Source organism: Primulina eburnea, chromosome 7, assembly GCF_022965805.1.
Source record: "Primulina eburnea isolate SZY01 chromosome 7, ASM2296580v1, whole genome shotgun sequence".
Lineage (NCBI taxonomy): Eukaryota > Viridiplantae > Streptophyta > Magnoliopsida > Lamiales > Gesneriaceae > Primulina > Primulina eburnea.
In genome coordinates, this window is record NC_133107.1 from 11,361,927 (window position 1) to 11,388,829 (window position 26,903).

The following is a 26,903-nucleotide window of genomic DNA, read 5'->3' on the forward strand; positions in this document are numbered from 1 at the left end:
GAATATGTAAGCTATCCTAACCATAAGCATATCCGTATAGATCAAGGTGAATCTTCACAAGTCCCTGCCAGTCACATCCAATTTGGAGTACTGCAGGGCAAGGTGGTAGAATACCAAGTGAAAAGTAAGAACCCTTGCACAACTATGAAAATTTTGTAGATAAATCAAAGTTAATTTTTCTTCTTTCACTCGTATATTCAAATCTTCGCAACTTTCCATAATCTTACAATTTTTGACTAAAGCGTCGGAGTAAAATATCATATTTCGAATTTTTTTCCACTGCCATGTTGTTGGATAATCACGAGTTTCCTACTTGTGACAGCTTCATGAACCTGAGGATGTAGTTGGCATTGAAGTGGAACTCAAAGTTACTTCGATTTTAGAATCACGTGTCTATCTATATTACAATCAACGTCATGTAAACTAAACATTTTTTTTAAATTTATCTAAATTGGAAAAAAAAAAATTACTGCTAAAATAAGCCACTTAATATGGAATTTACTTCTGACTTTGGCAGTAAAACCACAGAGAAAACATCAACAGAAACTAGTTATATACAAATCACAGCTGAGACACTTCTTGCATCATCATTTCTTTAACTTTACACTCCAATAGTTCCGAGCACGCCTGCCCCATCCTACGGTAAAACGAGGCCATGTCCGATAGTTGCTCGATCGACATTTTCGCTATCATGGCCCTCGTGTTCTTCTCCCTTTCGTCGCTCATCTTCAATCTGTTTATGTAAACTCTCGAGTTCCTCACCGTTGCCCCCATCTGCTTGAGTCTGTTTTCTTGCTGCAGACTCAATGCAGTGTTAGCCTAATATCAACAGATTTTCAATTTTTAAAATCTAGACATATATAGTGATGAAATATCATATATTCACAGATAGATAGATTGATAGATAGACCTCAAGAAACTGAGCTCCTTCTTCAAGTTCAGAATCTTGATTTGAATCAATCTTCCCATTTCCTGCGGTATACATGTTTCTCGCAATCGAGAAACTACGAACGATCTTCTTCCTTTTCTTCTCAATTTCTTGATCAAATTTCATGTCATTTGCCACATTAGTCGAGTCGCTTAGTTTCTTCTGATAAGCCACCACAGCTCTAACAAACTCCTAGAAAACAGAGTTTCCTTGATGAAAATTAATGAAATATCCTCTAAAATTAGAATCATGTGTGATAAAATAAAAAAAAAAAGGTTAGAAAATTCTACTTGGTATGCAGCAGCACATCCAGGATAATCAAAAGCTTCGGTTTCTTGATTTCGCATCCGCTCGGGATGAAACTGAAGGCCCATGATGAACTTCCCCTCGTGAGGGTTATATGTATCAGGATCATAAAAGCCTTCAATCAAACCATCTGGTGAAAAGGCCATTGGCACAAATCTTTGAGCCAATCTCTTCACCCCCTGATGATGATAACTATTAACCGATACCTCCATTTTCTCGACGTCTAACGACTCCTTAAACCATCTATGCAACGGCGTGTTCTCCACAACTTTCACTACGTGTCTGTGCCCGTCATAATCTTCGTAGTTCATGTGAACAACCCGATCTTTTTCACCCTTTTTCGAGAGCTCTCTTTCTATATCTTGATAAAGGGTGCCTCCACATGCCACGTTCAGAACCTGCGAACCTCGGCATATGCCTAAGTAGGGTATGTTTCTTTCTAGACAGAGCTTTGCCAGTCTTAGCTCGATTGAATCCTTCTCGCGATCAATGGCCGTGTCGCTCGCGTGTAGTTGCTTGATTTCCTCGAGTTCCTCGTGGGAGAAACCCGTTAATTCAGCATCGTAGTGGGACGGATCAATGTCTTCTCCTTCACATAGGAGTACACCATGGATTGGTTCGAAGCTGTCTAGCAGCATGTGAACTCCATTGACCCGCGGCACGATCACCGGTGCCGCCCCGTAACTCACTATCAGATCTAAATGGTACTCACCTGATTATCAACACACAATAATATTCTTCATTCAATACTAAATTACACTGTATTAAAAAAAAACTCAGATTATACAAGAAAAATTTCATAATGTAGAACAATTTCGAAGTATTATTTTGGCCTACATAAATTCTTTAAAATTACTATAATTTCCCTCAAAAATAGGTTTCGATATACGTGGACATACAAAAAATTCATCTAAAACTTTCATCTTCTTGCATGAAAAAAACATTCTGAAAAGCTACAAAACGTCTACGAATTTTATTTTTATCATAACTTGTAGTTAAATAGTTGTAGGAAATTTATATATACTAATAATCGCAAGGAAATAAATATGACACGAAACAAAATGAAGTACGTACCCACAAAATCTACGAATTTATTCTTGCGAACCGTTCGTCGAGAAACGATAAGAACCCTAGGGAGGATCACTGAAAGATCTGGAGCCATTATGGATAAACAAACTTTTTTCAAGGAGGAGAAATAAAGAAGTAACAAGAACTTTGAAGAGGTCAAACTTTGATCCAAATTTTGTGCAGCAGCTCATCTTAAAGCCACCTATATTTATATAGAGTAGTTGTTTAGACAATTTTTTTATAGTATACAATATTATCTTAAACATAATTTATAGTGTTCTTCAAAGAAATTCACATTTATTTAATGACAAAAACTTGTGTGAGACGGTCTCACGGGTCGTATTTTGTGAGACAGATCTCTTATTTGAGTCATGAAAAAAAATTATTTATTACGCTAAGAGTATTATTTTTTATTGTGAATATCGGTAGGATAGACCCGTCTCACAGATAAAGATTCGTGAGACCGTCTCACAAGAGACTTACTCTTATTTAATTTGTTTGTATGTAAGTTGTTAGGTATATACATTTCAATTACTACTCGATGATAATTAATTATAGTCTTATATTCTTATGGTAGGAACATGGAAAACCACGTATTATCTTACTCAATAAGAAAAGATATGCTTTTCTAATAAATGAATCAGGTTATATCAGTACGAAATATTGAGGATCAAAATTTAAAATTTTACTTTTTTAAAAAAAAATACATAAGTAAATTTAAAAAGAGAGGGAACAAAATAAAATTGGGCATATAAGTTGGCTTACACAAACTTCACAAAAAATTCATGTAAGACTATTTCGCGAATCAATTTTGTGAAATAGATCTTCAACCCGATATGACTCATGAAAAAAATTAATTTTTATGCTAACAGTATTATTTTTCATTATAAATATGGATCGAATTGACTTATCTCATTAATAAAGATTCATAAAACTGTCTCATATAGATCCCAACAAACTTATCATCTTCTAATCAAACAGATTTTAGTACGATATAACAACAGTAAGTACGTTTGTGTGTGTGTACATATATATATATATATACACACACACAAACGTACTTACTGTTGTTTTACCCGAATTCTCAATTATTGTATTAATACTAAATTTTAACCAATTGCATGTGTTTTTCCTCTTAAAAATATTTCATTCTAATGCTGAAGGTGGGCTTTGAAGATAATGCAAGCAAAGTCTGCCTGCCGCGTATATTATGCAATAAAGGAGGAAGTTCTTGTTAGGATCATCTTTGGCTGGTTGGGAAGTCAAACTTGAGTTAGTCTTATGACAGAGTCTCACATATATTTATGAGACGAAACTACTTGATAATATGAAAAATAGTATTTTTAACATAAAAATTAATATTTTTTTATTAGTTAAAATGGGTCGGAAATCCATCTCACAAAATTCACTCATAAAACATTATCACTAGAGTTTTTGTAGTCAAACTTTGTGTGTGCTGATTTGGATGAACGTATCCATACAATGTTTTTGCTCTTCATGCATTATGATAACTTTGGATAATTTTATTTATTTTTGAGTTCTTATATTTTTATACTTGATTATGGACAACATCATCCGTACATCAAAAAATTTAATTAATGGTGGACAAATGGTATTGTGATTTATATGTGATGATAATTAAATGAAGATGGCATTATCAAATACGTGTATTGCTATAATTTCAATCCTTGTATCCATCCATATTCAATAGAACTCAAGAGTGTAATCATTTAATACCTCTGACCTGAAAAAATAAAATAATATCATGAAAAATTCTAGTCTTTAATTTGAGAATATTTTATGTTTTAGAAAAATTTGGAATAAAAATGATGAATTTGATTATTCTTACGAGTCTGGAACTTTTACTGCCCATTAAACTAAAACTCCGCTTTTTTTTCCAAGATTGAATAAAATCCACAAATTTTTTCGAGATTTTTCAAATATTGTACACAAGTTATGAACTAACTCTAAATGTTCTTATGAATAATCAAATAATACGTTAGATCAAACGGTTATCGTTTTACAAAAAAATTATAACTAATAAAAACTATGCAACTTTCAATCTTTTAAATCATACAACCATTTCATCACACTTTAGTTGCTTTCCCGACTAGAAAATTTATTGATTTCAACTATCCTATATCAATAGTTGCACTTCTTGTTATCAACGGGAACCGAACAAATATTTGGTTCTGATATCGATAATAGGAACGAACTCTTAATCTTATCTAAATAGTAATTTGTCTTGTAAACATGGTATTTCATAACCACAATACATTTTAATTGTTTTCTACTAAAATTGAATTTTGGAAAGTCAAATCTAAAATTCGTGCAACTATCTATTTGAAATGACAGAGACAACCAGGAGATGGAATGCCCACCTGATGTCATAGCCGTCGAATGATTTAAAAATACAAGGTCCCCACATGCATGGGTTCCAATGATGAAGAATAGAACAGGGAGTTAGTATAGAATCATCCAAGACAACCCAAGGAGAGCAATGATGGCTACCAGTTGATTGACCATCAATGGTTTCTTTCTTGGTCCACTTCCATATCAGAAACTGCTTCATTCAAGATCTTTTGCAGTTCTTTCACTCTTTGTCTTGTTAAGCTTATGCAATCCTGTAGGTAAGCAATATTAAGTGTTCCCAACAAAAAATAAAAAAGAAAAGGGGGGAAAAGTTAACAAAGGTGAAATGTACTTGGATGGCTGATTCGTTAGCAAGTCCTGGTCCACCTGGTTTATTGAGAGACACAAGATGAAATGATGAATCCAGTACCACGGTTAGATATGTTTCCATGACGGACTCTTCTTCAGATGATGGGTCGGCCAGAATGTAGTTCTTGTGAATTATGCAGGTCAATGAAAATATTGAAGTACTCAGGTGCAGCTTTCGCTTCTCTTTGTTGATAGGCTCTTTTTCACTCCTTGATCCAACATTTTCCTCCGAGACAACAACTACTCTCCCATTATCATTGAGAGCGACCGCCGGAATTTGCACTGCAAAGAATTGAGGGTGTTGTCTCATCAAGTTGTATGATGGTTGGCATCAGAGCAAAGTAAATATTCAGATGTAATGTAAGAATAGAGGTTGCAGACAATGGCTCAGGTTTATCTTGTACAATTTCATTCAATCTGTAAGGCCCAAGAATTTCAGAATCGATAACCAAGATTATTAATCGTCATTAACAAGAGACTCGGAAGACATGAGAATGCATGACATGCAAGGAGGGAAGAAAAGATATGAGAAAATAGAGTTTGAAAGACCGCACCCGCGCCCAGAACAGGAGTGCACCCGCGGTCATTAAAAATGGAAATTTCGAAGGTGAGGCCGAAGCATCATCGCACCCGCGGTGCAACCAAGACCGCACCCGCGGTGCATGGACAGTAAGTTGGCAAGAAATTCCGAAGCATCACCGCACCCGCGGTGCTAGCCAGAGCGCACCCGCGGTGAAGACACCGCACCCGCGGTCTTGTCCATAGCGCACCCGCGGTCGTCAAAATTCAGAAAATGAAGATAGTGCCGAAGCATGAGCGCACCCGCGCTCCTTGCACGACCGCACCCGCGGTCATACGTGTTGCTTGAAGAATGAAGCCACGTTTTGGTTTTCATGCAAGATATATATATACACATAACACTTGTTCCTCATTCATTCAGAAAGAACCGATAGCTTGGGGAGAGAATCTTCTTTCTTAAGTTTAGAATTTGATTTACGAAGGATCCGTCTATCAGAATTCAAATCCGAACGCAGTATCGTGTTCCTCGTGACACGAGCTACACAAGGACGTAAGTTTCATTACGTTTTGCAGTATTTTGAAATATGGTGTTGTCAGAATTGAATATGATTCAGATATGGTGTTTCTGCTACAGTAGGTATTGTATAATCGACGTCAGATTTAAGAACAGACTGTTTATACAATTGTTATGATTTTCAGAAGATATTGATTGAGATTAAACACTAGATTTGTATTGTTCTTGATTGAAGAATAGAGAGATGATTATTTTTATGTGTTCTGGATAGATTATCCCGTATATATGTGAAGTCAGATCGAAGAAATCATACCGTATGCCTATGTTATGAATCTCAGCATATCTTGAGTTGCATTTGATAGATATTGATCTGCTGGAATTAGAAGAATGATAATATGGTATTGATTACGAGTTCTGATATGATATTTGTGATGTTGACATCGACGGGTTTATCAAGACTGTATTGTTGTACCGTTGAAACATGAGCTGATTCAGATTGATTAGATTCAGAAATGATTTCGATTATATCGTGATATTGTTGATATGAATCAGATTGTATTTTGTTCAGATATTGATCAGATTTTGTACTGAGTTGAGTATTGATCAGAACAGATTGTGAATTGAGTTACACATTGATACAGTGTATTTGATATTGTCATTTCAGATTTGATATGGACAGACTGGACTTCGAGACTTCGTCTTCGCCAGACGGAGACGACAAAGGTATAATTCATGTGATACTCGGGAAGAAACAACTCAATTGAGATCACTACTTGAGTTGCCCAATAAATCACATACTATATTCTTGTTTATGTTCTATATGATTATGCTTTGTTTACTGATTGTATTCATGCATTTAAGATAGACAGTTTGGAGATCAGCCAGACTGCTAGACGTTCGGTGATATCACAGCTTAGGAGAAGATCATCTCTCCTATTGTAGATGTGGATACAGATCAGACCGAAGTCTAGGAATAAGACGTACAACACCTCAATTGGGAGGGTAGGGGACAGCCAGTGGCGTCTTATTCACAACGGGATCCCTAGAGTTATAGATCGAGTCAAGTCTAGACATGATTTGATTAGGACTGCATGCTTATATGGATGTGACTCCTAGATCATGGGACCCATCGTTATTGCTTTCAGTTATGCTAGCATGTTTTTATGATTTAGATTGTTTATATGCATGTTTATCTGATTTGAGTTGCATGCTTATTTGATTTATTTCATAGATTATGAAATATATTGGTTTATACATGATCGCATGTTTTATGAATTAGTTTGTTTATATACATGCTTACCATGTTTTATACTGGGATTTATTCTCACCGGAGTTATCCGGCTGTTGTCGTGTTTTGTATGTGTGCATGACAACAGGTGGGGCTGGATCAGGGTCGAGAAGATGATGAGAGAAGACGAGTTTAGCGTGGTGATTCCGGACTTACAGTAGATTGGATTTTACTACTAGAACTTTAGTAGTGAACCTTAGATTAGAATGTTGTACATTATTGTATTTTAATACTGAATTTGTATTTTTATATACAGACATGTATAGTATTTAGATTCCATTACCTTCCGCAGTTATAATTTAAAAAGAAAAATTTTAGACCTTGTTTATCACAACAGATAATTAAATCCCAACGGTGATTAAGAAGATGATTAGCGTCCGGGTCCTCACAACAGGTGGTATCAGAGCTTTAGGCTCCAGAACTGAAGGGTCCTTTAGCGATAGATCCTTTAGATTGAGATAGTCAGAACTGATAGATCCTTTAGATTGAGATAGTCAGAACTGATAGGGGTAGATGAATTTTCTTTCCTTGCATGTGTGTGCTAGCATGAGATTGATTTAATGTTGATTGACATTATGTGCTAGCATGAGATTGATTTAATGTTGATTGACATTATGTGCTAGCATGAGACTATGTGTTAATGCTTTAAGATACATGTTTACCTAATTATGTGATTGGAATTGGTATTATGTATTCTTAAGTATGAATCAGATCGGATTCTTGATCAGCAGTAAGATGATCAGGGAAAGATGGGCACAGATTGTAGTATTGGGTTACTAATGTTTTTGGTAATCAGATGTACCGCCCAGAAGAATTCCAGAAAGAGGCAGTACTTCATATGATCAGACATGTAGGTCAGAACCTCAGATAGACGTGTCAGAGATTCAGATGGAAACGCAGTTACAGAGGTTCCAGTCGTTTCAGCCGCCGGCTCTGAAGGGAAATGAGACGTCAGCAGATTGTGAGAAGTGGCTTGAAGAAATGAAAATGTTATTTGAATTCCTGAGTTTCACAGATGAGTGTAGAATTAGGCTTATTGAGAACCAGTTGCACGAAGCTGCCAGAAAATGGTGGTTACTCACCAAAGGAGCTTTAGAGCAGAGTCGTTCAGTAATTACATGGAAGATTTTCAAGGTTGAGTTCTATCAAAGATTTTTCCCCGTATCATATAGAGAGGACAGAAGTGCAGAGTTCACGAACCTAAGACAAGGACAGATGAGTATCGATGAGTATTTGGCACAATTCTTCACCTTGTTACGTTTTGCCCCTCTTATAGCTAGAAATGATCATGCTATATCTAATCAGTTCATTCAGGGATTAAATCCAGAAATACGTACATTGGTGAATGTGAAGCAATCGAGTAGTTTTGCCGAGACCTTGAACAGGGCCAAAAGAGCAGAAACGGTTCTGATAGGACAACAGGGAGTCTCGTATGATTTTCCAACATCAAATCCACAGCAACTGCCTTCTAGAGTTGAGATTGGCAGCAGCAGTGATAGGAAGAAAGAACCATTAAAGATTCAAAAGAAACAGTTCAAGAAGTTAGGAAGTGATTCCTCTAGTTCTAGCAGTCCTAGTCCGAGCTATACCGGAGTGTATTGTAGGACGTGTGGAGGGCGACATTCCACAGAACAATGTCATGGAGTGCTTGGTAAATGTAATGTTTGTAAGCAAACGGGACACTTTGCTAAGGTTTGTCCCCAGAAGAGTTCTCGAAGATTTTAAAGAGCAGGGTCATTAGTGGTAATGACTGAAGAACAGACTCAGAATTCACAACAGGTACTATTTCTTGTATGATTATATGCATAGGTATTGATATGTACTAATGCATTATTTATGAGTATCTGTGATTGAGTAGCATGGAGATATGTTATATCTGTTGGATCTGTGTATACTGTAGTATTGATTCCTTGGTTGTTGAGGAATATGTTGATATCAGAAATGTCTGTGACATATGATATACTACGGTTAGATAAGAATGAGATTGAACTAGATTGTGAGGTACTTGTGTTATATGATTCTGATTGCATTATTGACATGTATATGCTAAACAAGTACAGAAATATCGTAGAATGTGTGCCAGAAACGGTAAGATTCAGACCAGATCTGGCTGATAAACGGTGATTTTCCGGTAAGGATTCTAGATCCAGAATTCCTTAGATCATTATACTGTTTATGACTCGATTATTGCAAAAAGGAACAGATGGTATCCTTATGTATTCAATAGATCCATTGAAATTGAGTCTAGCAGTGACAGAGTTGCTAGTAATATAATAGTTGACTGGTGTTTGCCTAGATAAGATTTCAGATGTGTTTGATATCAGAAAAGTAGATTTCAGAATTGAATCAATACCGAGTATTGCTGGTATATTAGAACATAGTACAGAATGACTGACAGAATTGATATAATTGACAGATAAAAGAACATTAGCTGAGAAATCCAGTTGATTGAGTATTTCTTTGGAAGATATTTCCGTTCTGTTTCTAAATTGATAGATTTTATGTTCAGAGGTATTCTGAAAATTATGCTTGGTATATCTATGATTTATTGATATATTGCAGCATTTGATTGATTATATTGAATATTCGAAGACCGTGTTAAATATTCAGAGAACTATGATCATTGTATACAGAAATGGGTCAGGTATGAATCCAGTATGCAGTTATGGATACAGTGTTTATTCAGAATATGCAGTATCATAAGATCGATTGATTTAGATAGTTAAGACAGAAAGATCAGGAATTCCAGAATGTCAGAAATTTATTATCTGCAGATTATCTTATTCTGATTATTTTATTCTCTCATTGTTATATATCTGTTGAGTATTGTTATTGTTCTACATCAGTATTTGTGCGATATCTTATATTGTTGGGAGCATATGTTATTTGCATATAAGATATAGCAGTTGATATGGGCAGTATGAGGATTGGTCAGATAGCCAGAATTTACAGTTGCTTGATTTTGTTATTTTATGAGTTTTCTTAAACTCACTAGATCTGTGTAGGTTCTTTCTATTCTGAATCTGTGTAATATTACTGTTATTGTGAATCATTGTTGATACAGTTTATTGTAACCAGTTGAGTGTACATCAGTTCAGAAATCAGAGGGTTCAGAATTGTATTTTGCTACTCAGAACAGAACATTAATCAGATTAACAGATATGTGATTTGGTGTTGTATCAGATTGATTATTTTATGATATCAGATGTTTCAGAATTGGTTACAGATTTTGATATTGATAGTCAGAGCCGAATACCAGTTAGGTATTTCTTCTTTATTTTATTTTATTAACTGATTGTTTATACAGAATGGTTCGAATCTGAATTCACAGATAACGTCAGAACCGAACAGTTATGGATTCAGTTTTCATGCAGATAGTTGAGAATGTATGATATTCGAACAGACAGTCGTGATATAAACAGATTAGATCAGTTGTAACAGAATTTGTACAGAAATATTGGCAGAAAGGGTACTGATAAGTCTGAATTGCTAACAGAAGAAGCCAGAAAGATAGAAATCAGAAGATTATTACAGAATTTGTATATTTCTGAATAGAAATGGGAGTACATTTCTATGGCTTTCGTAATGAAATTACCACCATTTTCTTTAGATTATGATATAATATGATTATGATTGACAGATTATTCAATCTATATCTATCAGTTTGTACCAGATTATGTACAAACAGAACCAGATGACATAGATCAATGTCAAAGAAATAGTCAGATTGACGAGAATGCAAGAATTAGATGATATCAGATTGTGATTTTGACGGAGTTGTACTTGTGATAGATTATATCATAAGCTCTCTTGTGCAGATTTATTACAGATTGATAGATAGTCAGAGTATATTACCTGATATTGACAGATAATTGTAGAGCTTTAGTACTGGATGTTAGTACTAGTTGATACAGATTATTGTCATTGTGTAACTTACTGTATGACAATAGCTATCAAGATAGTTCAGAATGGATAGATTTAAGAAACCAATGTTGGATGATGACGATTGGTATTGGAAGATGACGATTGATTGTGTTCTAGATTGGGATAAACAGATGGGATAACAACTACAAATAGTATTGTTTTGTTATAGATTGCAGATTGGCATATACGGATGTTGTATAGCCGGTAATGCGAGATTGATTTGACTAGAACGAGTTGAAGAAGGATTAGGATATTATAATTCTTGACTTCTGATTCCAGACCAGAATCAGAGCTTGATCAAAGAAAAATACCTCAGAATGAGGTTAGTAAAACGAGTTTGGATGTTAAACTCTGTTATATATATTTCTTCTACTATATTTGATTGAATTGTCATGAGTTCGGGAACGAACTCAGATCTAAGAGGGGGAGAAATGTAAGGCCCAAGAATTTCAGAATCGATAACCAAGATTATTAATCGTCATTAACAAGAGACTCGGAAGACATGAGAATGCATGACATGCAAGGAGGGAAGAAAAGATATGAGAAAATAGGGTTTGAAAGACCGCACCCGCGCCCAGAACAGGAGTGCACCCGCGGTCATTAAAAATGGAAATTTCGAAGGTGAGACCGAAGCATCATCGCACCCGCGGTGCAACCAAGACCGCACCCGCAGTGCATGGACAGTAAGTTGGCAAGAAATTCCGAAGTATCACCGCACCCGCGGTGCTAGCCAGAGCGCACCCGCGGTGAAGACACCGCACCCGCGGTCTTGTGCATAGCGCACCCGCGGTCGTCAAAATTCAGAAAATGAAGAAAGTGCCGAAGCATGAGCGCACCCGCGCTCCTTGCACGACCGCACCCGCGGTCATACGTGTTGCTTGAAGAATGAAGCCACGTTTTGGTTTTCATGCAAGATATATATACACACATAACACTTGTTCCTCATTCATTCTTCATAAAGAACCGATAGCTTGGGGAGAGAATCTTCTTTCTTAAGTTTAGAATTTGATTTACGAAGGATCCGTCTATCAGAATTCAAATCCGAACGCATTATCGTGTTCCTCGTGACACGAGCTACACAAGGACGTAAGTTTCATTACGTTTTGCAGTATTTTGAAATATGGTGTTGTCAGAATTGAATATGATTCAGATATGGTGTTTCTGCTACAGTAGGTATTGTATAATCGACGTCAGATTTAAGAACAGACTGTTTATACAATTGTTATGATTTTCAGAAGATATTGATTGAGATTAAACACTAGATTTGTATTGTTCTTGATTGAAGAATAGAGAGATGATTATTTTTATGTGTTCTGGATAGATTATTCCGTATATATGTGAAGTCAGATCGAAGAAATCATACCGTATGCCTATGTTATGAATCTCAGCATATCTTGAGTTGCATTTGCTAGATATTGATCTGCTGGAATTAGAAGAATGATAATATGGTATTGATTACGAGTTCTGATATGATATTTGTGATGTTGACATCGACGGGTTTATCAAGACTGTATTGTTGTACCGTTGAAACATGAGCTGATTCAGATTGATTAGATTCAGAAATGATTTCGATTATATCGTGATATTGTTGATATGAATCAGATTGTATTTTGTTCAGATATTGATCAGATTTTGTACTGAGTTGAGTATTGATCAGAACAGATTGTGAATTGAGTTACACATTGATACAGTGTATTTGATATTGTCATTTCAGATTTGATATGGACAGACTGGACTTCGAGACTTTGTCTTCGCCTAGACGGAGACGACAAAGGTATAATTCATGTGATACTCGGGAAGAAACAACTCAATTGAGATCACTACTTGAGTTGCCCAATAAATCACATACTATATTCTTGTTTATGTTCTATATGATTATGCTTTGTTTACTGATTGTATTCATGCATTTAAGATAGGACAGTTTGGAGATCAGCCAGACTGCTAGACGTTCGGTGATATCACAGCTTAGGAGAAGATCACCTCTCTTATTGTAGATGTGGATACAGATCAGACCGAAGTCTAGGAATAAGACGTACAGCACCTCGATTGGGAGGGTAGGTGACAACCAGTGACGTCTTATTCACAACGGGATCCCTAGAGTTATAGATCGAGTCAAGTCTAGACATGATTTGATTAGGACTGCATGCTTATATGGATGTGACTCCTAGATCATGGGACCCATCGTTATTGCTTTCAGTTATGCTAGCATGTTTTTATGATTTAGATTGTTTATATGCATGTTTATCTGATTTGAGTTGCATGCTTATTTGATTTATTTCATAGATTATGAAATATATTGGTTTATACATGATCGCATGTTTTATGAATTAGTTTGTTTATATACATGCTTACCATGTTTTATACTGGGATTTATTCTCACCGGAGTTATCCAGCTGTTGTCGTGTTTTGTATGTGTGCATGACAACAGGTGGAGCTGGATCAGGGTCGAGAAGATGATGAGAGAAGACGAGTTTAGCGTGGTGATTCCGGACTTACAGTAGATTGGATTTTACTACTAGAACTTTAGTAGTAAACCTTAGATTAGAATGTTGTACATTATTGTATTTTAATACTGAATTTGTATTTTTATATACAGACATGTATAGTATTTAGATTCCATTACCTTCCGCAGTTATAATTTAAAAAGAAAAATGTTAGACCCTGTTTATCAAAACAGATAATTAAATCCCAACGGTGATTAAGAAGATGATTAGCGTCCGGGTCCTCACACAATCTAATCATAAAAATTGATCCAGTCATAAAACTTTCCTAGGGAGACGAGAATCAGGCAAAAATATAAAGTTAACAGTAAAAAAAAAAAAAGGCCTTGTCTAGTGGTATTACACATTATTTGAAAGAGAGAAATGTTCAGGCATTTGGCTAAGCGAAACTAAGAAAACATCATATTGATAATAGACACTATAGTGAATAGAAAAATAAGGAGCCATCGCAGACACACAATGCAAGAGAGCCGCCACTGCAGAAAGTAGAGCAGCATCAAAGAGAGCACCATCTGCATCCAAGCAGTATACATCCTGCAAAAGGCATTCTCTGTAGGGTGAAATAAGAGTAAACTTAAAATGAAAACTAAAAGATACTTTCCCGCTTGGGTGTGACAGAATGTGCCATATTGAAATACATTACCAGGTAGGCCATCCAAGCAGCTTTACCTTTGACCAAACATAATTCTTTCAAATCAAACATGCCAGAACAGTATAATTGCAAGTATTAAGTGAACTCAGAAAGTTATTTTGCATACGGTTGAATATTTGACGTAAAATTTATTGTGGTTCCTAACAATCAGGCAAAATGAATATCATCCATTCTTTTAACCATACAGAAGAACAAAAATAAAGTATTCCACCAAGAGATTTGCCAAGATCTCTCTGCACATGAATTATTCTCAATAGAAATATTGCAACAGTCAATTCTGATACGGAGAGCAGAAAATGATGTATCTCTAACCGATGGATTTTTTTAGATACGAAACGATATCTTATTAAACACTTAATTGCTTTTAATTACAATAAGCGGACTAAAAATCCACTCACGACAAAATACTAGACAAGACCCTTGTCCTATCAATAATACACAAGAGTTCAATCTCTCAATAAATCCTTCTGGACCTCATCTTCTAAGAATGGTTCCTCAAGTTCTAGACTGAAATCACTATCAATGGGGCACCAGTCTACTCCTTCAATACCCCATCTTCTCGTCTCTGTTTTACGGTACAACGCATCGAAAAATTTAACTATGATTGATATTATTTGATCCTCATCAACGGTAACTGACCCCACCCGTCATCCCTTTCCAATTTATTGATAGTAGCCTTACTCTTCCATTGATTCAAGAGAGAATGAAATAACTTTGTATCGTGAACCCCTTCCTTAACCCATTGACCTTCGCTTTTTGATTGTTCATCTGATTTCTTCGACACGCCATTTCTTCTAACACCCATTTTGCTTCCTTCCTTACGGTTGCTATCTCCTCATATCCTCACCCCTCACTTTCCAACTCATCCAACCTTCTAATTTTCTCTTATTTTAGCCTCCCTCACCTCCACCACCCCGAAAACCTCATCATTCAATCTTCGAAAATCAAATTTAATAGCTTTGAGTTTTCTCATAAATTTGTACCCCTCCCATCCTTGAAATTCTGCATTATTCCACCACGATAAAAATGATGGTTTGAAACTCTTGTGCTTCTGCCACATATTCTCAAATCTAAAAAGAGATGCCCCCCATTTAGACTTTTCCTTATCCAGGATAACTGGATAGTGATCCGAAGTAATTCTTATTAAAACTCTGTCTAAAAAATGTGTATATTTCCACCCATCCTCCCATGAATAAGAATATGTCTAATCTGCAACAAATGGGTAAGTCCCCCAAATTTGACCTAGTGATTTTCCCATTCAATAACGGTGGATCACACAACTCCAATTCATGTATCAATGAGTCAAAACAAAACAAAACATACTTGTTGTTTGTGTCATACCTTTCATTTTTTCTCTTAGCGATCTCACAAAATTATAATCTCTCCTAAACTCCATCTTCCTCCACACAACTCTCAATCCGGCCTTTCATTTTTCGCTTAGCGATCTCACAAAATTAAAATCTCTCCTAAACTCCATCTTTCTCCACACAACTCTCAATCCGGCCAATTCATCCCAAAAATTCTATCTCGCTCGTGGTTTGCACGGGTTGTATACGGCTGTAAACCATCAGTTGTTATTAATGTCATTCTCAACACAAACTGATACCGAAAATTCCCCAATCAAACAATCCTTCACCGAAACCACTCTTGGATCCCACATAACCAATATCCCCCCTGACCGACCGATTGCAGGTAAGGTAACTCATTCTACAAACTGTGATTTCCATACTCAAGCAATAAATCTTCTGTCCACCACCTCTCTTTTATCTTCTTTGGAGAACAACTATGCATGGCCTTTGCTTGCGTAAAACGGCTCGAATGATTCTCCTTCGTGTAGCTAAGCCTCCGCCCTTAATATTCCAAGAACAAGTCTTCATTCAATCATTGTACAACCCGTTTGACACGATCCTTTCTCAATATTGCTTCCCTCATCCCCCATAACCTGCTTCTCCTCAGCTCAGGCCCTATTAATTTATTCCCAGATAAACCCGAATTTTCACCCAATAATGGCTTCCACCCCTCCCCAAAACCCCCACTTCCCAACTCACCCCCCGACTAGACCGACAACGGAATGAAGGAAAAAGAAGAATGATCAAAGTGGGAAGATTTAATGGAAGTACATACCTTGCCTGGAGATGATGCAAACAAGCCACATATGTCCTCCGACCTCAAAGAAAATGGTGCCGACACGTCCGAACTGGCTGAAAAATGACTCCAAATAACTAGAACCACACCCCATTTAGGATTCACCTCCAATCACTTCCTCAATTACTTGATCTTCCGTCGTCCATAGTCCCCACCATCTAGCCTCTCTTCTTCCGACCTCCAAATAACCTCCTTTAAAATTCCATCATCTTGTAGATTGACCCATCCTCTTTTTTTGTTTGATTTCCTTCTGCTATAAACAATCTCAAACTTTTTCACCTCCTTCCTACTTTTCGCCCCACTCTTTGAACACTGGGCCACTTCCGCCTCATCCTTTTGCACTGAATTGATAGTCCCTCTTTAAAATTCGGTAGCCTCTTTTGGACAGAGTCTTTTAAGAATCTTAACTTGTCCACCTCCAAACAATGGTTCTGACCAACAATACTCCCGCCTGTTCATGCCTGGGTCGTTATAGACCTTGATCCACAGGGTCAGGTTCGATATGTTGGATTAGCAGGGCTAGACACTTTACAGTTCGTGAACTTAGTCTCGCATATTTAGGTCCACAAGACTAAGACTCTCTCAACTGAAGCTGGGTGGGCTGCAGGGCCAAAGTTTGCGCTTCATTTGGTTTGAAAGTGAAGTTTATTTTAACAAAGATGAGTATCTGGTCCCAGGGCTAAGGTTCGCTCTTCAACTAGCGTGAAAGTGAAAGGGATTTCAGCGGAAAAAGATACGAGGAAGTGGTGAAAAAAGCCGACAACAAAGGCCCATGACGGCTGGTGACGGCTGGCGAAGAGATGCGGTCGGCCGAGGAAGAGATGCGGTCGGCGATGATCTGAAATATGATGACACTGGTTGATGAAGATGTGTTACGAGGAAGCTGCCTCCAAACGAAAGGAGAGACAATTTTCAAAAAATTCTCTCTAGGGCTCACTTCAGTTTTTTGTTTTTTAATAATATCCAAACACATCCTAAGTGAATCATGTGGTCTTTCCCTAACCAATGGAATTTCCAACTATAGTATTCTTAATTGAACATGTAACAAACTCAACCTTCAGAACTGCTGAACAATAGCATCGTTATAGAATATAAGAAAAACTAAGATTTATCAGGGGAAAAAATGCTGGCCAAGGTAGAGGAGCCAATTGTTTTGCTTGTTGCGTTTTCCCTTTAAATTTCAGCTCCTACATAAATAAGAAGCTGCGCAGCAGCTACAAAATACAAATTCGATAGGAAAGAACCCACATTAAACTTCTAGCAGAGGGGATTTGCAAAAAATCGGCTACTCTCTGGAGTCTCTTTGACAATAAGAATTCAGGAGAAAAAATACTGAAGATGTCTTGCTTTTATTAAGTTCATGTTCATTATCGTCTTACAGGAAGAGGCTTTCGTCATTTTGATGTATTGATGCAGTATATATTCAATGTAAGATGTATTATAAATTAAAGTTACAATATCTTCCTGAAGCCATCGGAAGCAAGAGTGTCACATATATCTTGCCTCAAAATGTTGTCAGATAATTGCTTTGATATTACTGGAGCTAACTCTGCTGGCCTGCCAGGACGAACCAGAGGAGAACAAATTGGGGGCATATGATAATCAATTGCTGAAGAAAAAATAAATAAATTATTGATAAACTGCACCAAAAGAAACACAATGGGGAGAGAATTTTTATCGACAGCGCAAACAAATTTCAACCTATGCATCCCTCATCTGGTGAATTCATGCTCGGTGTCATGACCTCCAGCTTAATGGCAGCCAACATGGTCTGTGAATGATAAGAAACTTAAATTAGATAGTACAAGGGATACAAAAGATTGTGACAAAACAGAAGTCCACCCGTCATGTTATTTGAGACCAAAATGTTATTGGTCTAAAAAGGAAATAAAGCAAATGAGCTTGGAGAACACAAGATTATCATTAGGTTGACCCAAAACAGTAAATATATGATTTATATATTATTCTCAAGGTTCTAAAATTCTCCAGGTGCTAGTCGGGCGCCAGACCAGCGCTAAGCGCCGCTAGACAGATTCTACGGTATCAAGACACTTGTAATAGTTCTTAAAATAAATTTCAACCCAAACTTTGTTAAAATCCAATTGACACCAGGTTCATTCCTCCTGCTTCTTCTGCTTAAAGCGGGTGTAGCCGTGTAGGGATCCGGCCAAAGGAGAGTGGGAAAAGGGGAGTAGCTTGCGGGGGAAACTAAAAAGACGAAATGGGCAGAAATTTTGTGTTTCTCACTGCAAGAACTATGGATCAGGATAACAGGCATAGGCAATGCAGGAAAAATCAAAATAAAGAAAAAAAATTACATTTAGGGCCTGGTTCGATTTTCTTATGTGTGTTGTATGCAGAAGTAAGCAGTCAAAGAATATGAAAGTGGTGTGTTAGGGCAAGCGCAAGACAACAAATCGTGGTTTTGATTTGGCTTTCAATCACAAAAAATTAAAAGCAGGAATCTATAATTCTTTTTTATGTCTTGTTCTGGTTTAATTGGGCTTTAAAATTTTAAAAGCCCAAAAACAATTTCCCAAAAAACTCTAAAAACCTAGGACAGCCTAGGCCCTCCTAGACCTGCCTATGCGCCCTTGCCGCCTAGCACCTTTTCGGTGCGGTTGCGCGAAGCCTAATGCCTAGGAGGCCCCTAGACGGCCGCCTAGCCTGAGTTTTAGAACACTGATTGTTCTTAACATTTATTCCAAGCTTTTCCAAATTGTTTAGTAAAAAACTTCACTTGGAATTGAATATGAGATCTACTTGATTTCAATATTACAGAATTATGTTGGGAGGTTCCATTCTTCAGAAGCCACGTATACTCCTAGGCTTTCAATTTTGCTGTATACCCAATTACTCCAAAATTTCACAAAAAAATGGAACTGTATTAGAATTGTTTTTTTCAATTTCAACAAGAACAAACATGTAACTTAATGCATTCATTTCTTTTACTAGAAAGTTTTTCCAATTGTTATAGCATTCAAACCAGAATTAAAGTCTTCAATTCCTAATTCCTTTTATTTGAGCATCAAGACTTAAGAAATCAATCAAATATTAAATGCTCAGCTCAATTATCCTGCATCACGACACAAAGTTTTTTTTATAAGAAACTTTGCATCATGACACAAATTATCTATGAGAGACAAATCAACAATACGTTAAAAGAAAAACTCGCAGTGCAACCTATCTTCGCCATAGCTGATCCATCGGCAGAGGCAGCAGCTCCTAGATTTTGAAGGTTTGGCTTGAGCATGGCTCGACTTTTTGACAAAGGGAGGCAGCAAAATAAAACAAAAAGAACCATTGATTCACTAACCAAGCACAACTGTCGTGTCTCTAGCTCTTTCAAGAGGCCGGCCATCAGATCTTATAGACTCGAGAAGGTGGCGTTCATGGAAACGTAGAGGAAATAGGTGCCTAAAAGCATCAAGCTCCATTGCTGATGACAAATCATGTATCCCATTTGTTGTCGTCATTTCTAAGCAGTTTTTCTGGCACAAAAATTGCAATATACCAACTAAGACATGATTTCCTTCATTCATTATAATGAAGCCACTTCTAATCGATAAAGCAAAAGTTAGAACTTGAAAGTTACAATTACATTCAATAAAATCAAATCTTACTCCTTTATTGAACTACTATATCAGATATTCATCATTATCGTGGCAGATTCTTTATTAAGAATGTGCCACAAGAACTTTCGGAAGAGGCGAAAGAATATTTGGGAAAAAGAAAAACTTCTAGTATGAAAGTCAACTTCATAAAAATTCTAGAATGTGTTCGTGAAAAATCTTATCTTGCAACCTCGATTGTAAGATGAGTCAAATTTCTTAGTAAGGTCTAAAACCCATATTCAATCATTCGATAATTTAACTAAAATGGTTTATCAAAAATTCTTGTTCAAGATCAATGAGAGTTGATTGCTTACAATTGTTGAAACCTAACTATTTCTCTTATAAGATAACATTTAACTTTTAAGTATCTTATTCCCCAATATTTTCGACTTTTTACTTCTTATAATATAGTAACATGAACTTGCACTTTTATTCTACTCCCAGAGTATCATTTGGATCACCGTTAGGGTCTTTCAAAGCAAAATTGCTTAATACACTGAATTCTAAATTGCTTACATGATTATTTACATGAGAATAAACGTAACACCATAATAAACATGACAATCAGTAATAATTCAGTAATTCAAACCAAGAACGAAAACATAAAGTGGTGCCCACTGACTACAAACTCATCAAATTCTTTTATCAATCATTCATTTCATCTAGATTTTCACAAATTGCACATTAACTATCAATGAACTCGGAAAACATAGTCACAGCCAATCATTCATTTTCTCTTAATCTCGAAATGAACAAAGGTCACATGATATCAAAGAAAAACCGATCAAGAGAACATATAATCACTCAATAAACTTAATAAAAGCATAACAAAGAGATAGAGAGCGCGAAACCCGAGAAAGAGATCGAGTAAGAAAGAGCCAGAGGTGACTCAAGCGGAACCCGAGAATGAACGTACTGTGTATCGTCTACTCAGGTGCTTCATGTTCACGGCGCCGAATCGTAGATTGATTGGGTTGATCGGAGTGAGAGAGGGCTAGAGGTCCACCGGCCGCCGCCGCAATGTACAGTGGACGCAGCGAAGAGGAGGAAGAGAGAGAAGAACTTACGGACCAGGGCTAGGGCCGAGTATAGCCTTCTGACATTCGAATTTTAAAATTTTGAACCTTACTTTTTAAAAGAACAGTAGTAATCTCCCCTAAACATATTTAATTCTCTAACAGTGTGTTTGGAAACCAGGATTTAGGAGGATTTTATGGGATTTGGATTTCAAAATCCTATTTTTACTGTTTGGCAAGATGTTAAAAAAAAAAAAAAAGATTCGAATTTGCTTAGGATTTCATGGGATTTCAACAAGTATATCCAATTCTCATCAAATTTGATAAGATTTGGTGGGATTTGGATTTTAAAAACATAAAATTACTTTTTTATCCAACACATTATTCTTCATCAAAAGTTTCTAAATGTAGTTTAGTAAAATTTTAAAATTCCAAATTCAAATCCTTTTTTCTCCAAACAAGAAATGGATTTGTAAATACCATTTTTAAATTTTAAACCAAACTCCAAATGGAATTTCAAATACTTGAATTTCCAAATCCAATTCTAAATCCCACCAAATCCTCTCAAATCCTGGTTGCCAAACACACTGTAAAGGTCCATCATCTTTCCGTAAAATAATTTAAATCATTTATCTCTTTGACCAAAATATAACCGGGTTATATCCATCGTATTTTAAAAACTGCTTCTCACAATCCAACCACACGATCGCAACCGATAGTTACTGACGCAGATTCCTTCGGCAGTACTTGGCACAATTCTAATTCGTTTCCTACCTTATGATGTATAATAAAAGATAAAATTTTGAAAATAATACATGAGAGGGTCTAGTAGCAAAGATCTCTTTATTCAAACACAAACATTTATTATTATATTGAAACCTCCTGTAGAGAAGGAGAAACTTGTTTAGCTACTTATAGTAGTCGAACTTGAAAAACACATAAACTAGAAAGATAAATATTACAATTTATTTGTTGAAAGAAATGAGGAAAATGTTCGATGATCTTCACTTCTTTCTTCTAGCCTTATTTATAGAAGGCTTCTTCGGATTCCAAATCTTGATAAGTCTTTACAGCTTGCACATGGACCATGTAGTGGTTGAGTGGTCCCTTGAGATGTCCCTCCATTTTCTTGAAATGTCTTTTTCTATATTATCAATCTAGAAAATAACTTATCTTCTTCTTTTATCTCTCCGCAATACCAGTAGAGATGAGCTTGTAAGATATCTGCTGTAATCTCATTTCTTTTTTCTTTGAAATGTTGAACTAACCATCTAAGAGCTTCCAGCTGATCTCTAATTTTCTTGATTCTTCTCTTTAAAACATTTAGATATGTGTAATACATTGTCTTTAGGTTTTTTTCTGGTGTGGTTTACTGGTTCCCATTTACCATTATTTATAGTATTAATTTTGGGTCCAGTTTTCTTGTCCGTTTATCATATTTCTTTTATCTTTAAAGATAAGGAATCCAATGTTCTTTGTCATTTTTCACTGATTATTGGTGGTCCTTGCCTTCCACTCACATGGTGGGTTTTCTTTTGGTTAGTGGGTTGATCACATGTCCACTTTTAACTTTGTCGGGAAATCTTTTTCTTTCTGTATCCCCGAGAAAATCGTGTTTGTAGTCCTTCTCCACTTGGTCATGTTTCTGCAAGATGCTTCTTGTCTGCTCGAGGTTTGAAGCCCTTGCCAAATTCTGGTCCCTTCTGGTTATGTACTCTGGGCAAATGTTTTCTGACCATCTTCCCATATGTACCATATTATAGAATTTCCGACGAGTTTCTTTACTCCCCATAAGCTTGCTATTTCACAAAAGATTTCTTTTCTTTTCGAATAGATCTTCTGCAAAACTTGTGATTTTTTCTGTCATAGTATTTAACATGAATGATCAGTTTCTTGCTGCTTCATCACAAACATGCTCAAATAATTTGTTTGGTGCCTCTTACTGCTAGCGAATCTGTGCAAGAAAGCAGCGGCAAAATCCTCGAAAGATCGTAGAGAGTTGGGCTTCAAGTTGTTAAACCATTGCTGTGCTGACCTCACCAACGTGCCCAAAAACACCTTACACTTATCTCTATCTGAATACTGATGCAACAGAGCTGCGTTCTCAAACCTTCCAAAATGTTCTTCTGGGTCAGTACGTCTATCGTACTCTCCCACATTTGATTGTCGAAAACTTGGAGGAAGCCCTTCTTCCAAAATGGCAAGTGAAAAATGACTTCCTCTCTTGGGTGTCAGCGCTCTGCTTCCCAACTGCTGCCTCAACGTCCGTATTTCCTGCCACATCTATCCCATCTCCATATTCCCCTCGTTTGGGAGGGGTTGTGTCTCTTCAACCCTGCTTTAATGGCCCTCAGAATTTTCCTCTCGCTCCCGTCGAGTGGCACAATCCTCAGCAAACATAGATTATTGGTTCCTCTTCATGGCCTCGTCCACTTTCTGGGTAATAAATTGGCCCAACTGTTCCAGGGTCAAGTTTCACACATTCTCACTGGTACGTGGTTGCTTGACCCTTGTCTCGTGACGGGGCTGCTCAACTCTTGTCTCCTGACGAGGTTGTTCCAGCCTCGTCTCCAGACGCGGTTGTTCTTACCTCGTCTCAACATGCGATTGTTCGGGCCCCATCTGAGGGCGCGAAGATACTGAGTTAGCTCTTTTGCTCTCTCTCCTGCCCACCATCTCAACGTCGCAACTAAAAGTTTTCCCACAAACGGCGCCAAGTGATACTCACAGAAAATCTACGGTCCGCTTCCAGCAAGTGTCACTAGTCCAGACGCAGGTTTCAAAATTGCCCTGGGCCTAAAATCACGAATAAGACCGTTAGAAAGGGGCCGTGAGGGTGTTCCGACGTAGCCTCTTTGATGCTCAAGTTGGAGACTGATGATATAAGGGAGAGCATCTAAGGGTGCTGCTAAAAAATAATATAGTGAATGAATGAATTAAACACTCAAACCTGGTATTTATACGAAAATACATGGGCCTGCCTTCTATTTGCGCCAGGGATGAGCCAAGGTGGTGTGCCTATCCATGGGGTATCATACATATTTCCAAAAAAACCCTTATAAAATACATAAATTTCTTGCTCCCAATAAATAATTTAAATTTGGCCCTAAAATTGCTGAAATTCTTGATTTATTTTAAATAAGCGTTTTCTTAACTAAATAAAAATTTAACTTTTAAATCTTTAACACTTTAATCGTCTTCGGTTCTCCGTCCCTGGCCAACCACTGTTATTCACCTGAAAATCTTTAAATTATGAAATCAAGTATTTAAAATTACATAATTAACCATTTAGTCAATCAAAATATATCATTCATTCATCCATAATCATTTAATTAAAGTAATTTAGTAATTCAAAATATTTCATACATGCGATTTATGTAACCGATTTTTTGACGTTGCAAAATAACTTCTAGGAAATAAGAAAAGCAAGGAAAGAAGAAATAAAGAAGATGACCGAAAACAAATAGAATAACAATAATCCACCTTATGTGATGCCCTTCAGTGATCAACACAAACTATTGTGGCATATCGTGTGGAACTATTAATGAAAATAATTTCGAGTTGCAGGTAATATTAATAAATATGGTGCAACATAACCAGTTTGGTGGCATAGTTACTGCAGATCCTCATCTTCACCTAAGAACCTTCTTGGAGATCGCATACACAGTAAAAATAATGGTATTTTTGAAGATACTATTTGATTAAGTTTGTTTTCGTTTTCTCTTAGGGATCATGCAAGTAGCTTCATAAATCATTGCCTCTTGGAAGTATCACTACATGGATAGACATGGAATCAAATTTTTTGGCTAAATATTTGCCACATTCTAAGTCTCCCAACTTAAGATTGAGATAAGCATTTTCAAGCAGAATGAGTTGTGTTTTGCTTTACATTTACTTCTAGTTGTTGGTCTCAAGCAAACATGTATTCTTCATTAGTGCATGTTTTCATCTTTATCGCCTTCAGAAGAACATTCATACTCTTTATCTTGGATTTTATTCATGCTAGGAAAATAGCGTTGAGTGTTCATGCCATTTTTTAACACTAAAACTTTTAGCATGCGTATAATTACAATACAATATATGCATCTTCAACAGTTTTGACTACTTGGGTCGACAACTAATCTATTGTCTAATTGATCAAATATATGGTACCTAAACATTTTCAAGAATGGCAGATTCTGAAATTGCAACTTCAACATCTTCAATATTAGCTCCCATCAAGTCTATAACCAAAAATTAAACTTCTCCTAGTAAATACACAAATGTTTGGATAATTTATCTAGCAAAATGCCCGATGTAAACTATTTAGAATGGAGGAAAATTGCACCAGTTGGGTTATAAATATTCGGCTGCTAAGAAATTTCTTAGGTAAACAAAGTCGTTATTGTAAACGAAGGGACTTATTCATAAATTAATTTTCACGGGGACTGAATCATAATCAAACCACATGCAATCCTACTAGAAATAGGATTTGGTTGAATTTAGACTAAAAATATCATTTTAAGTGTTTGGAATAGGTGGAATTAACAAATTAATTGACATTTTACAGGATTTGATTAAATTTAATGGGATTTAGTTTAACTAAATAAAATCTTTACGAAACTGAAGAGATTTTATTTACGAAACTGAAGAGATTTTGACTGTTTCGCTTTTTGTGAAAATGATCATTTGGATGTATGGAACTGCTCCTTTTTCGGGCTTATTTTTATGAAATCTCTGAATGTGGATTGTTCAGTAATTCTTCTTTTCTTTGTTCGGTTTGGCTTTATGTGATAGTGAGTTTTTGAAGAGAAAACTGATGTTTTGTTGCATTTATTGTGTTGTTTCGAGGAATACAAAATGAATTCAATCAATTGAAGTTTCAAAATATGAACTATTGGGAAATTTGTTCGAAGTTCCAGAAATCTATGTGGTTTCATTTGAATGTAAAAAAAATTTGAAGAAAATTTTTCTTCTCAGAATAACTGCCAATATCACTTGCAGTAGGTTGAACATTGAACTCCACATTTGCTTTCGAAAAAAGTCATCTCCATTCTGATATAACTCATTAAAAATTATTATATTTTTTGTCAAAAATATTATTTTTCATAATAGCTATGAATCAAGTCGACTTTTCTGACAAATATATACCTATGAAACTGTCTATCAAGAAATGTTTTTCTTCCTTTATCCGGACTGTTAGATATTTTTCTCAAAATCATGTTTTTACGTATACATGAACATGAAAAAAACTATATGTGGAAGCTTAATCGAGAATTATCTCCGGCCATTGAAAATTTTTGATTTCTCTTCTTTTCTTTTCTCGGTTGATGTCTTCTAAGCACTTCACCCTCTCGATAGATGGTGTATATTTCTTTATGAGGTGTGTATGCTTAGGGACCTCAATTGCTCTATTTATAGGCGTTTTCTCATACCATCGATGAGTGTATCGGGAACCGAGATTCAGAAGAAGAAACGTGTACGTATCTCAAGTTTCTAAAGTTGAGCACGTTTGTCAAAATATGTAGGCAATGGTCGTCGCCAATTCCTACACGATACTTTTTATAACATGTGTCATATATCTTACATTCTCCCACTTGACACATATATCTCATTTACAATAGGAGAAAAAAAATACATGAATCATGGCAATAGGTCATCTTAAAACGAATATTATCTTCCATGTATTACAATGCATTATGTCTCTCAAATCTGTATAACTTAATGA

At 36.2% G+C, this 26,903-nt stretch overlaps 2 protein-coding genes across 2 annotated transcripts; both read right to left on the reverse strand.

The window, feature by feature from the left end:
* Positions 1–356: 356 nt before the first annotated feature.
* Positions 357–2,499, reverse strand: LOC140837229 (putative glutamine amidotransferase GAT1_2.1). Its single transcript, XM_073203308.1, has 4 exons — positions 2,309–2,499; positions 1,219–1,946; positions 911–1,120; positions 357–819 (listed from the first exon to the last, which is right to left on the reverse strand). Exons 1-4 carry the CDS (start codon positions 2,394–2,396, stop codon positions 562–564), a joined length of 1,284 nt encoding a protein of 427 aa, XP_073059409.1. The 5' UTR covers positions 2,397–2,499; the 3' UTR covers positions 357–561.
* A 1,988-nt stretch (positions 2,500–4,487) lies between these two features.
* LOC140837230 (uncharacterized) lies at positions 4,488–21,260 on the reverse strand. Its single transcript, XM_073203309.1, has 9 exons — positions 21,097–21,260; positions 19,883–20,057; positions 19,742–19,791; positions 18,268–18,337; positions 18,070–18,175; positions 14,413–14,479; positions 14,228–14,303; positions 5,007–5,305; positions 4,488–4,926 (listed from the first exon to the last, which is right to left on the reverse strand). Exons 1-9 carry the CDS (start codon positions 21,121–21,123, stop codon positions 4,828–4,830), a joined length of 969 nt encoding a protein of 322 aa, XP_073059410.1. The 5' UTR covers positions 21,124–21,260; the 3' UTR covers positions 4,488–4,827.
* Positions 21,261–26,903: the final 5,643 nt, after the last annotated feature.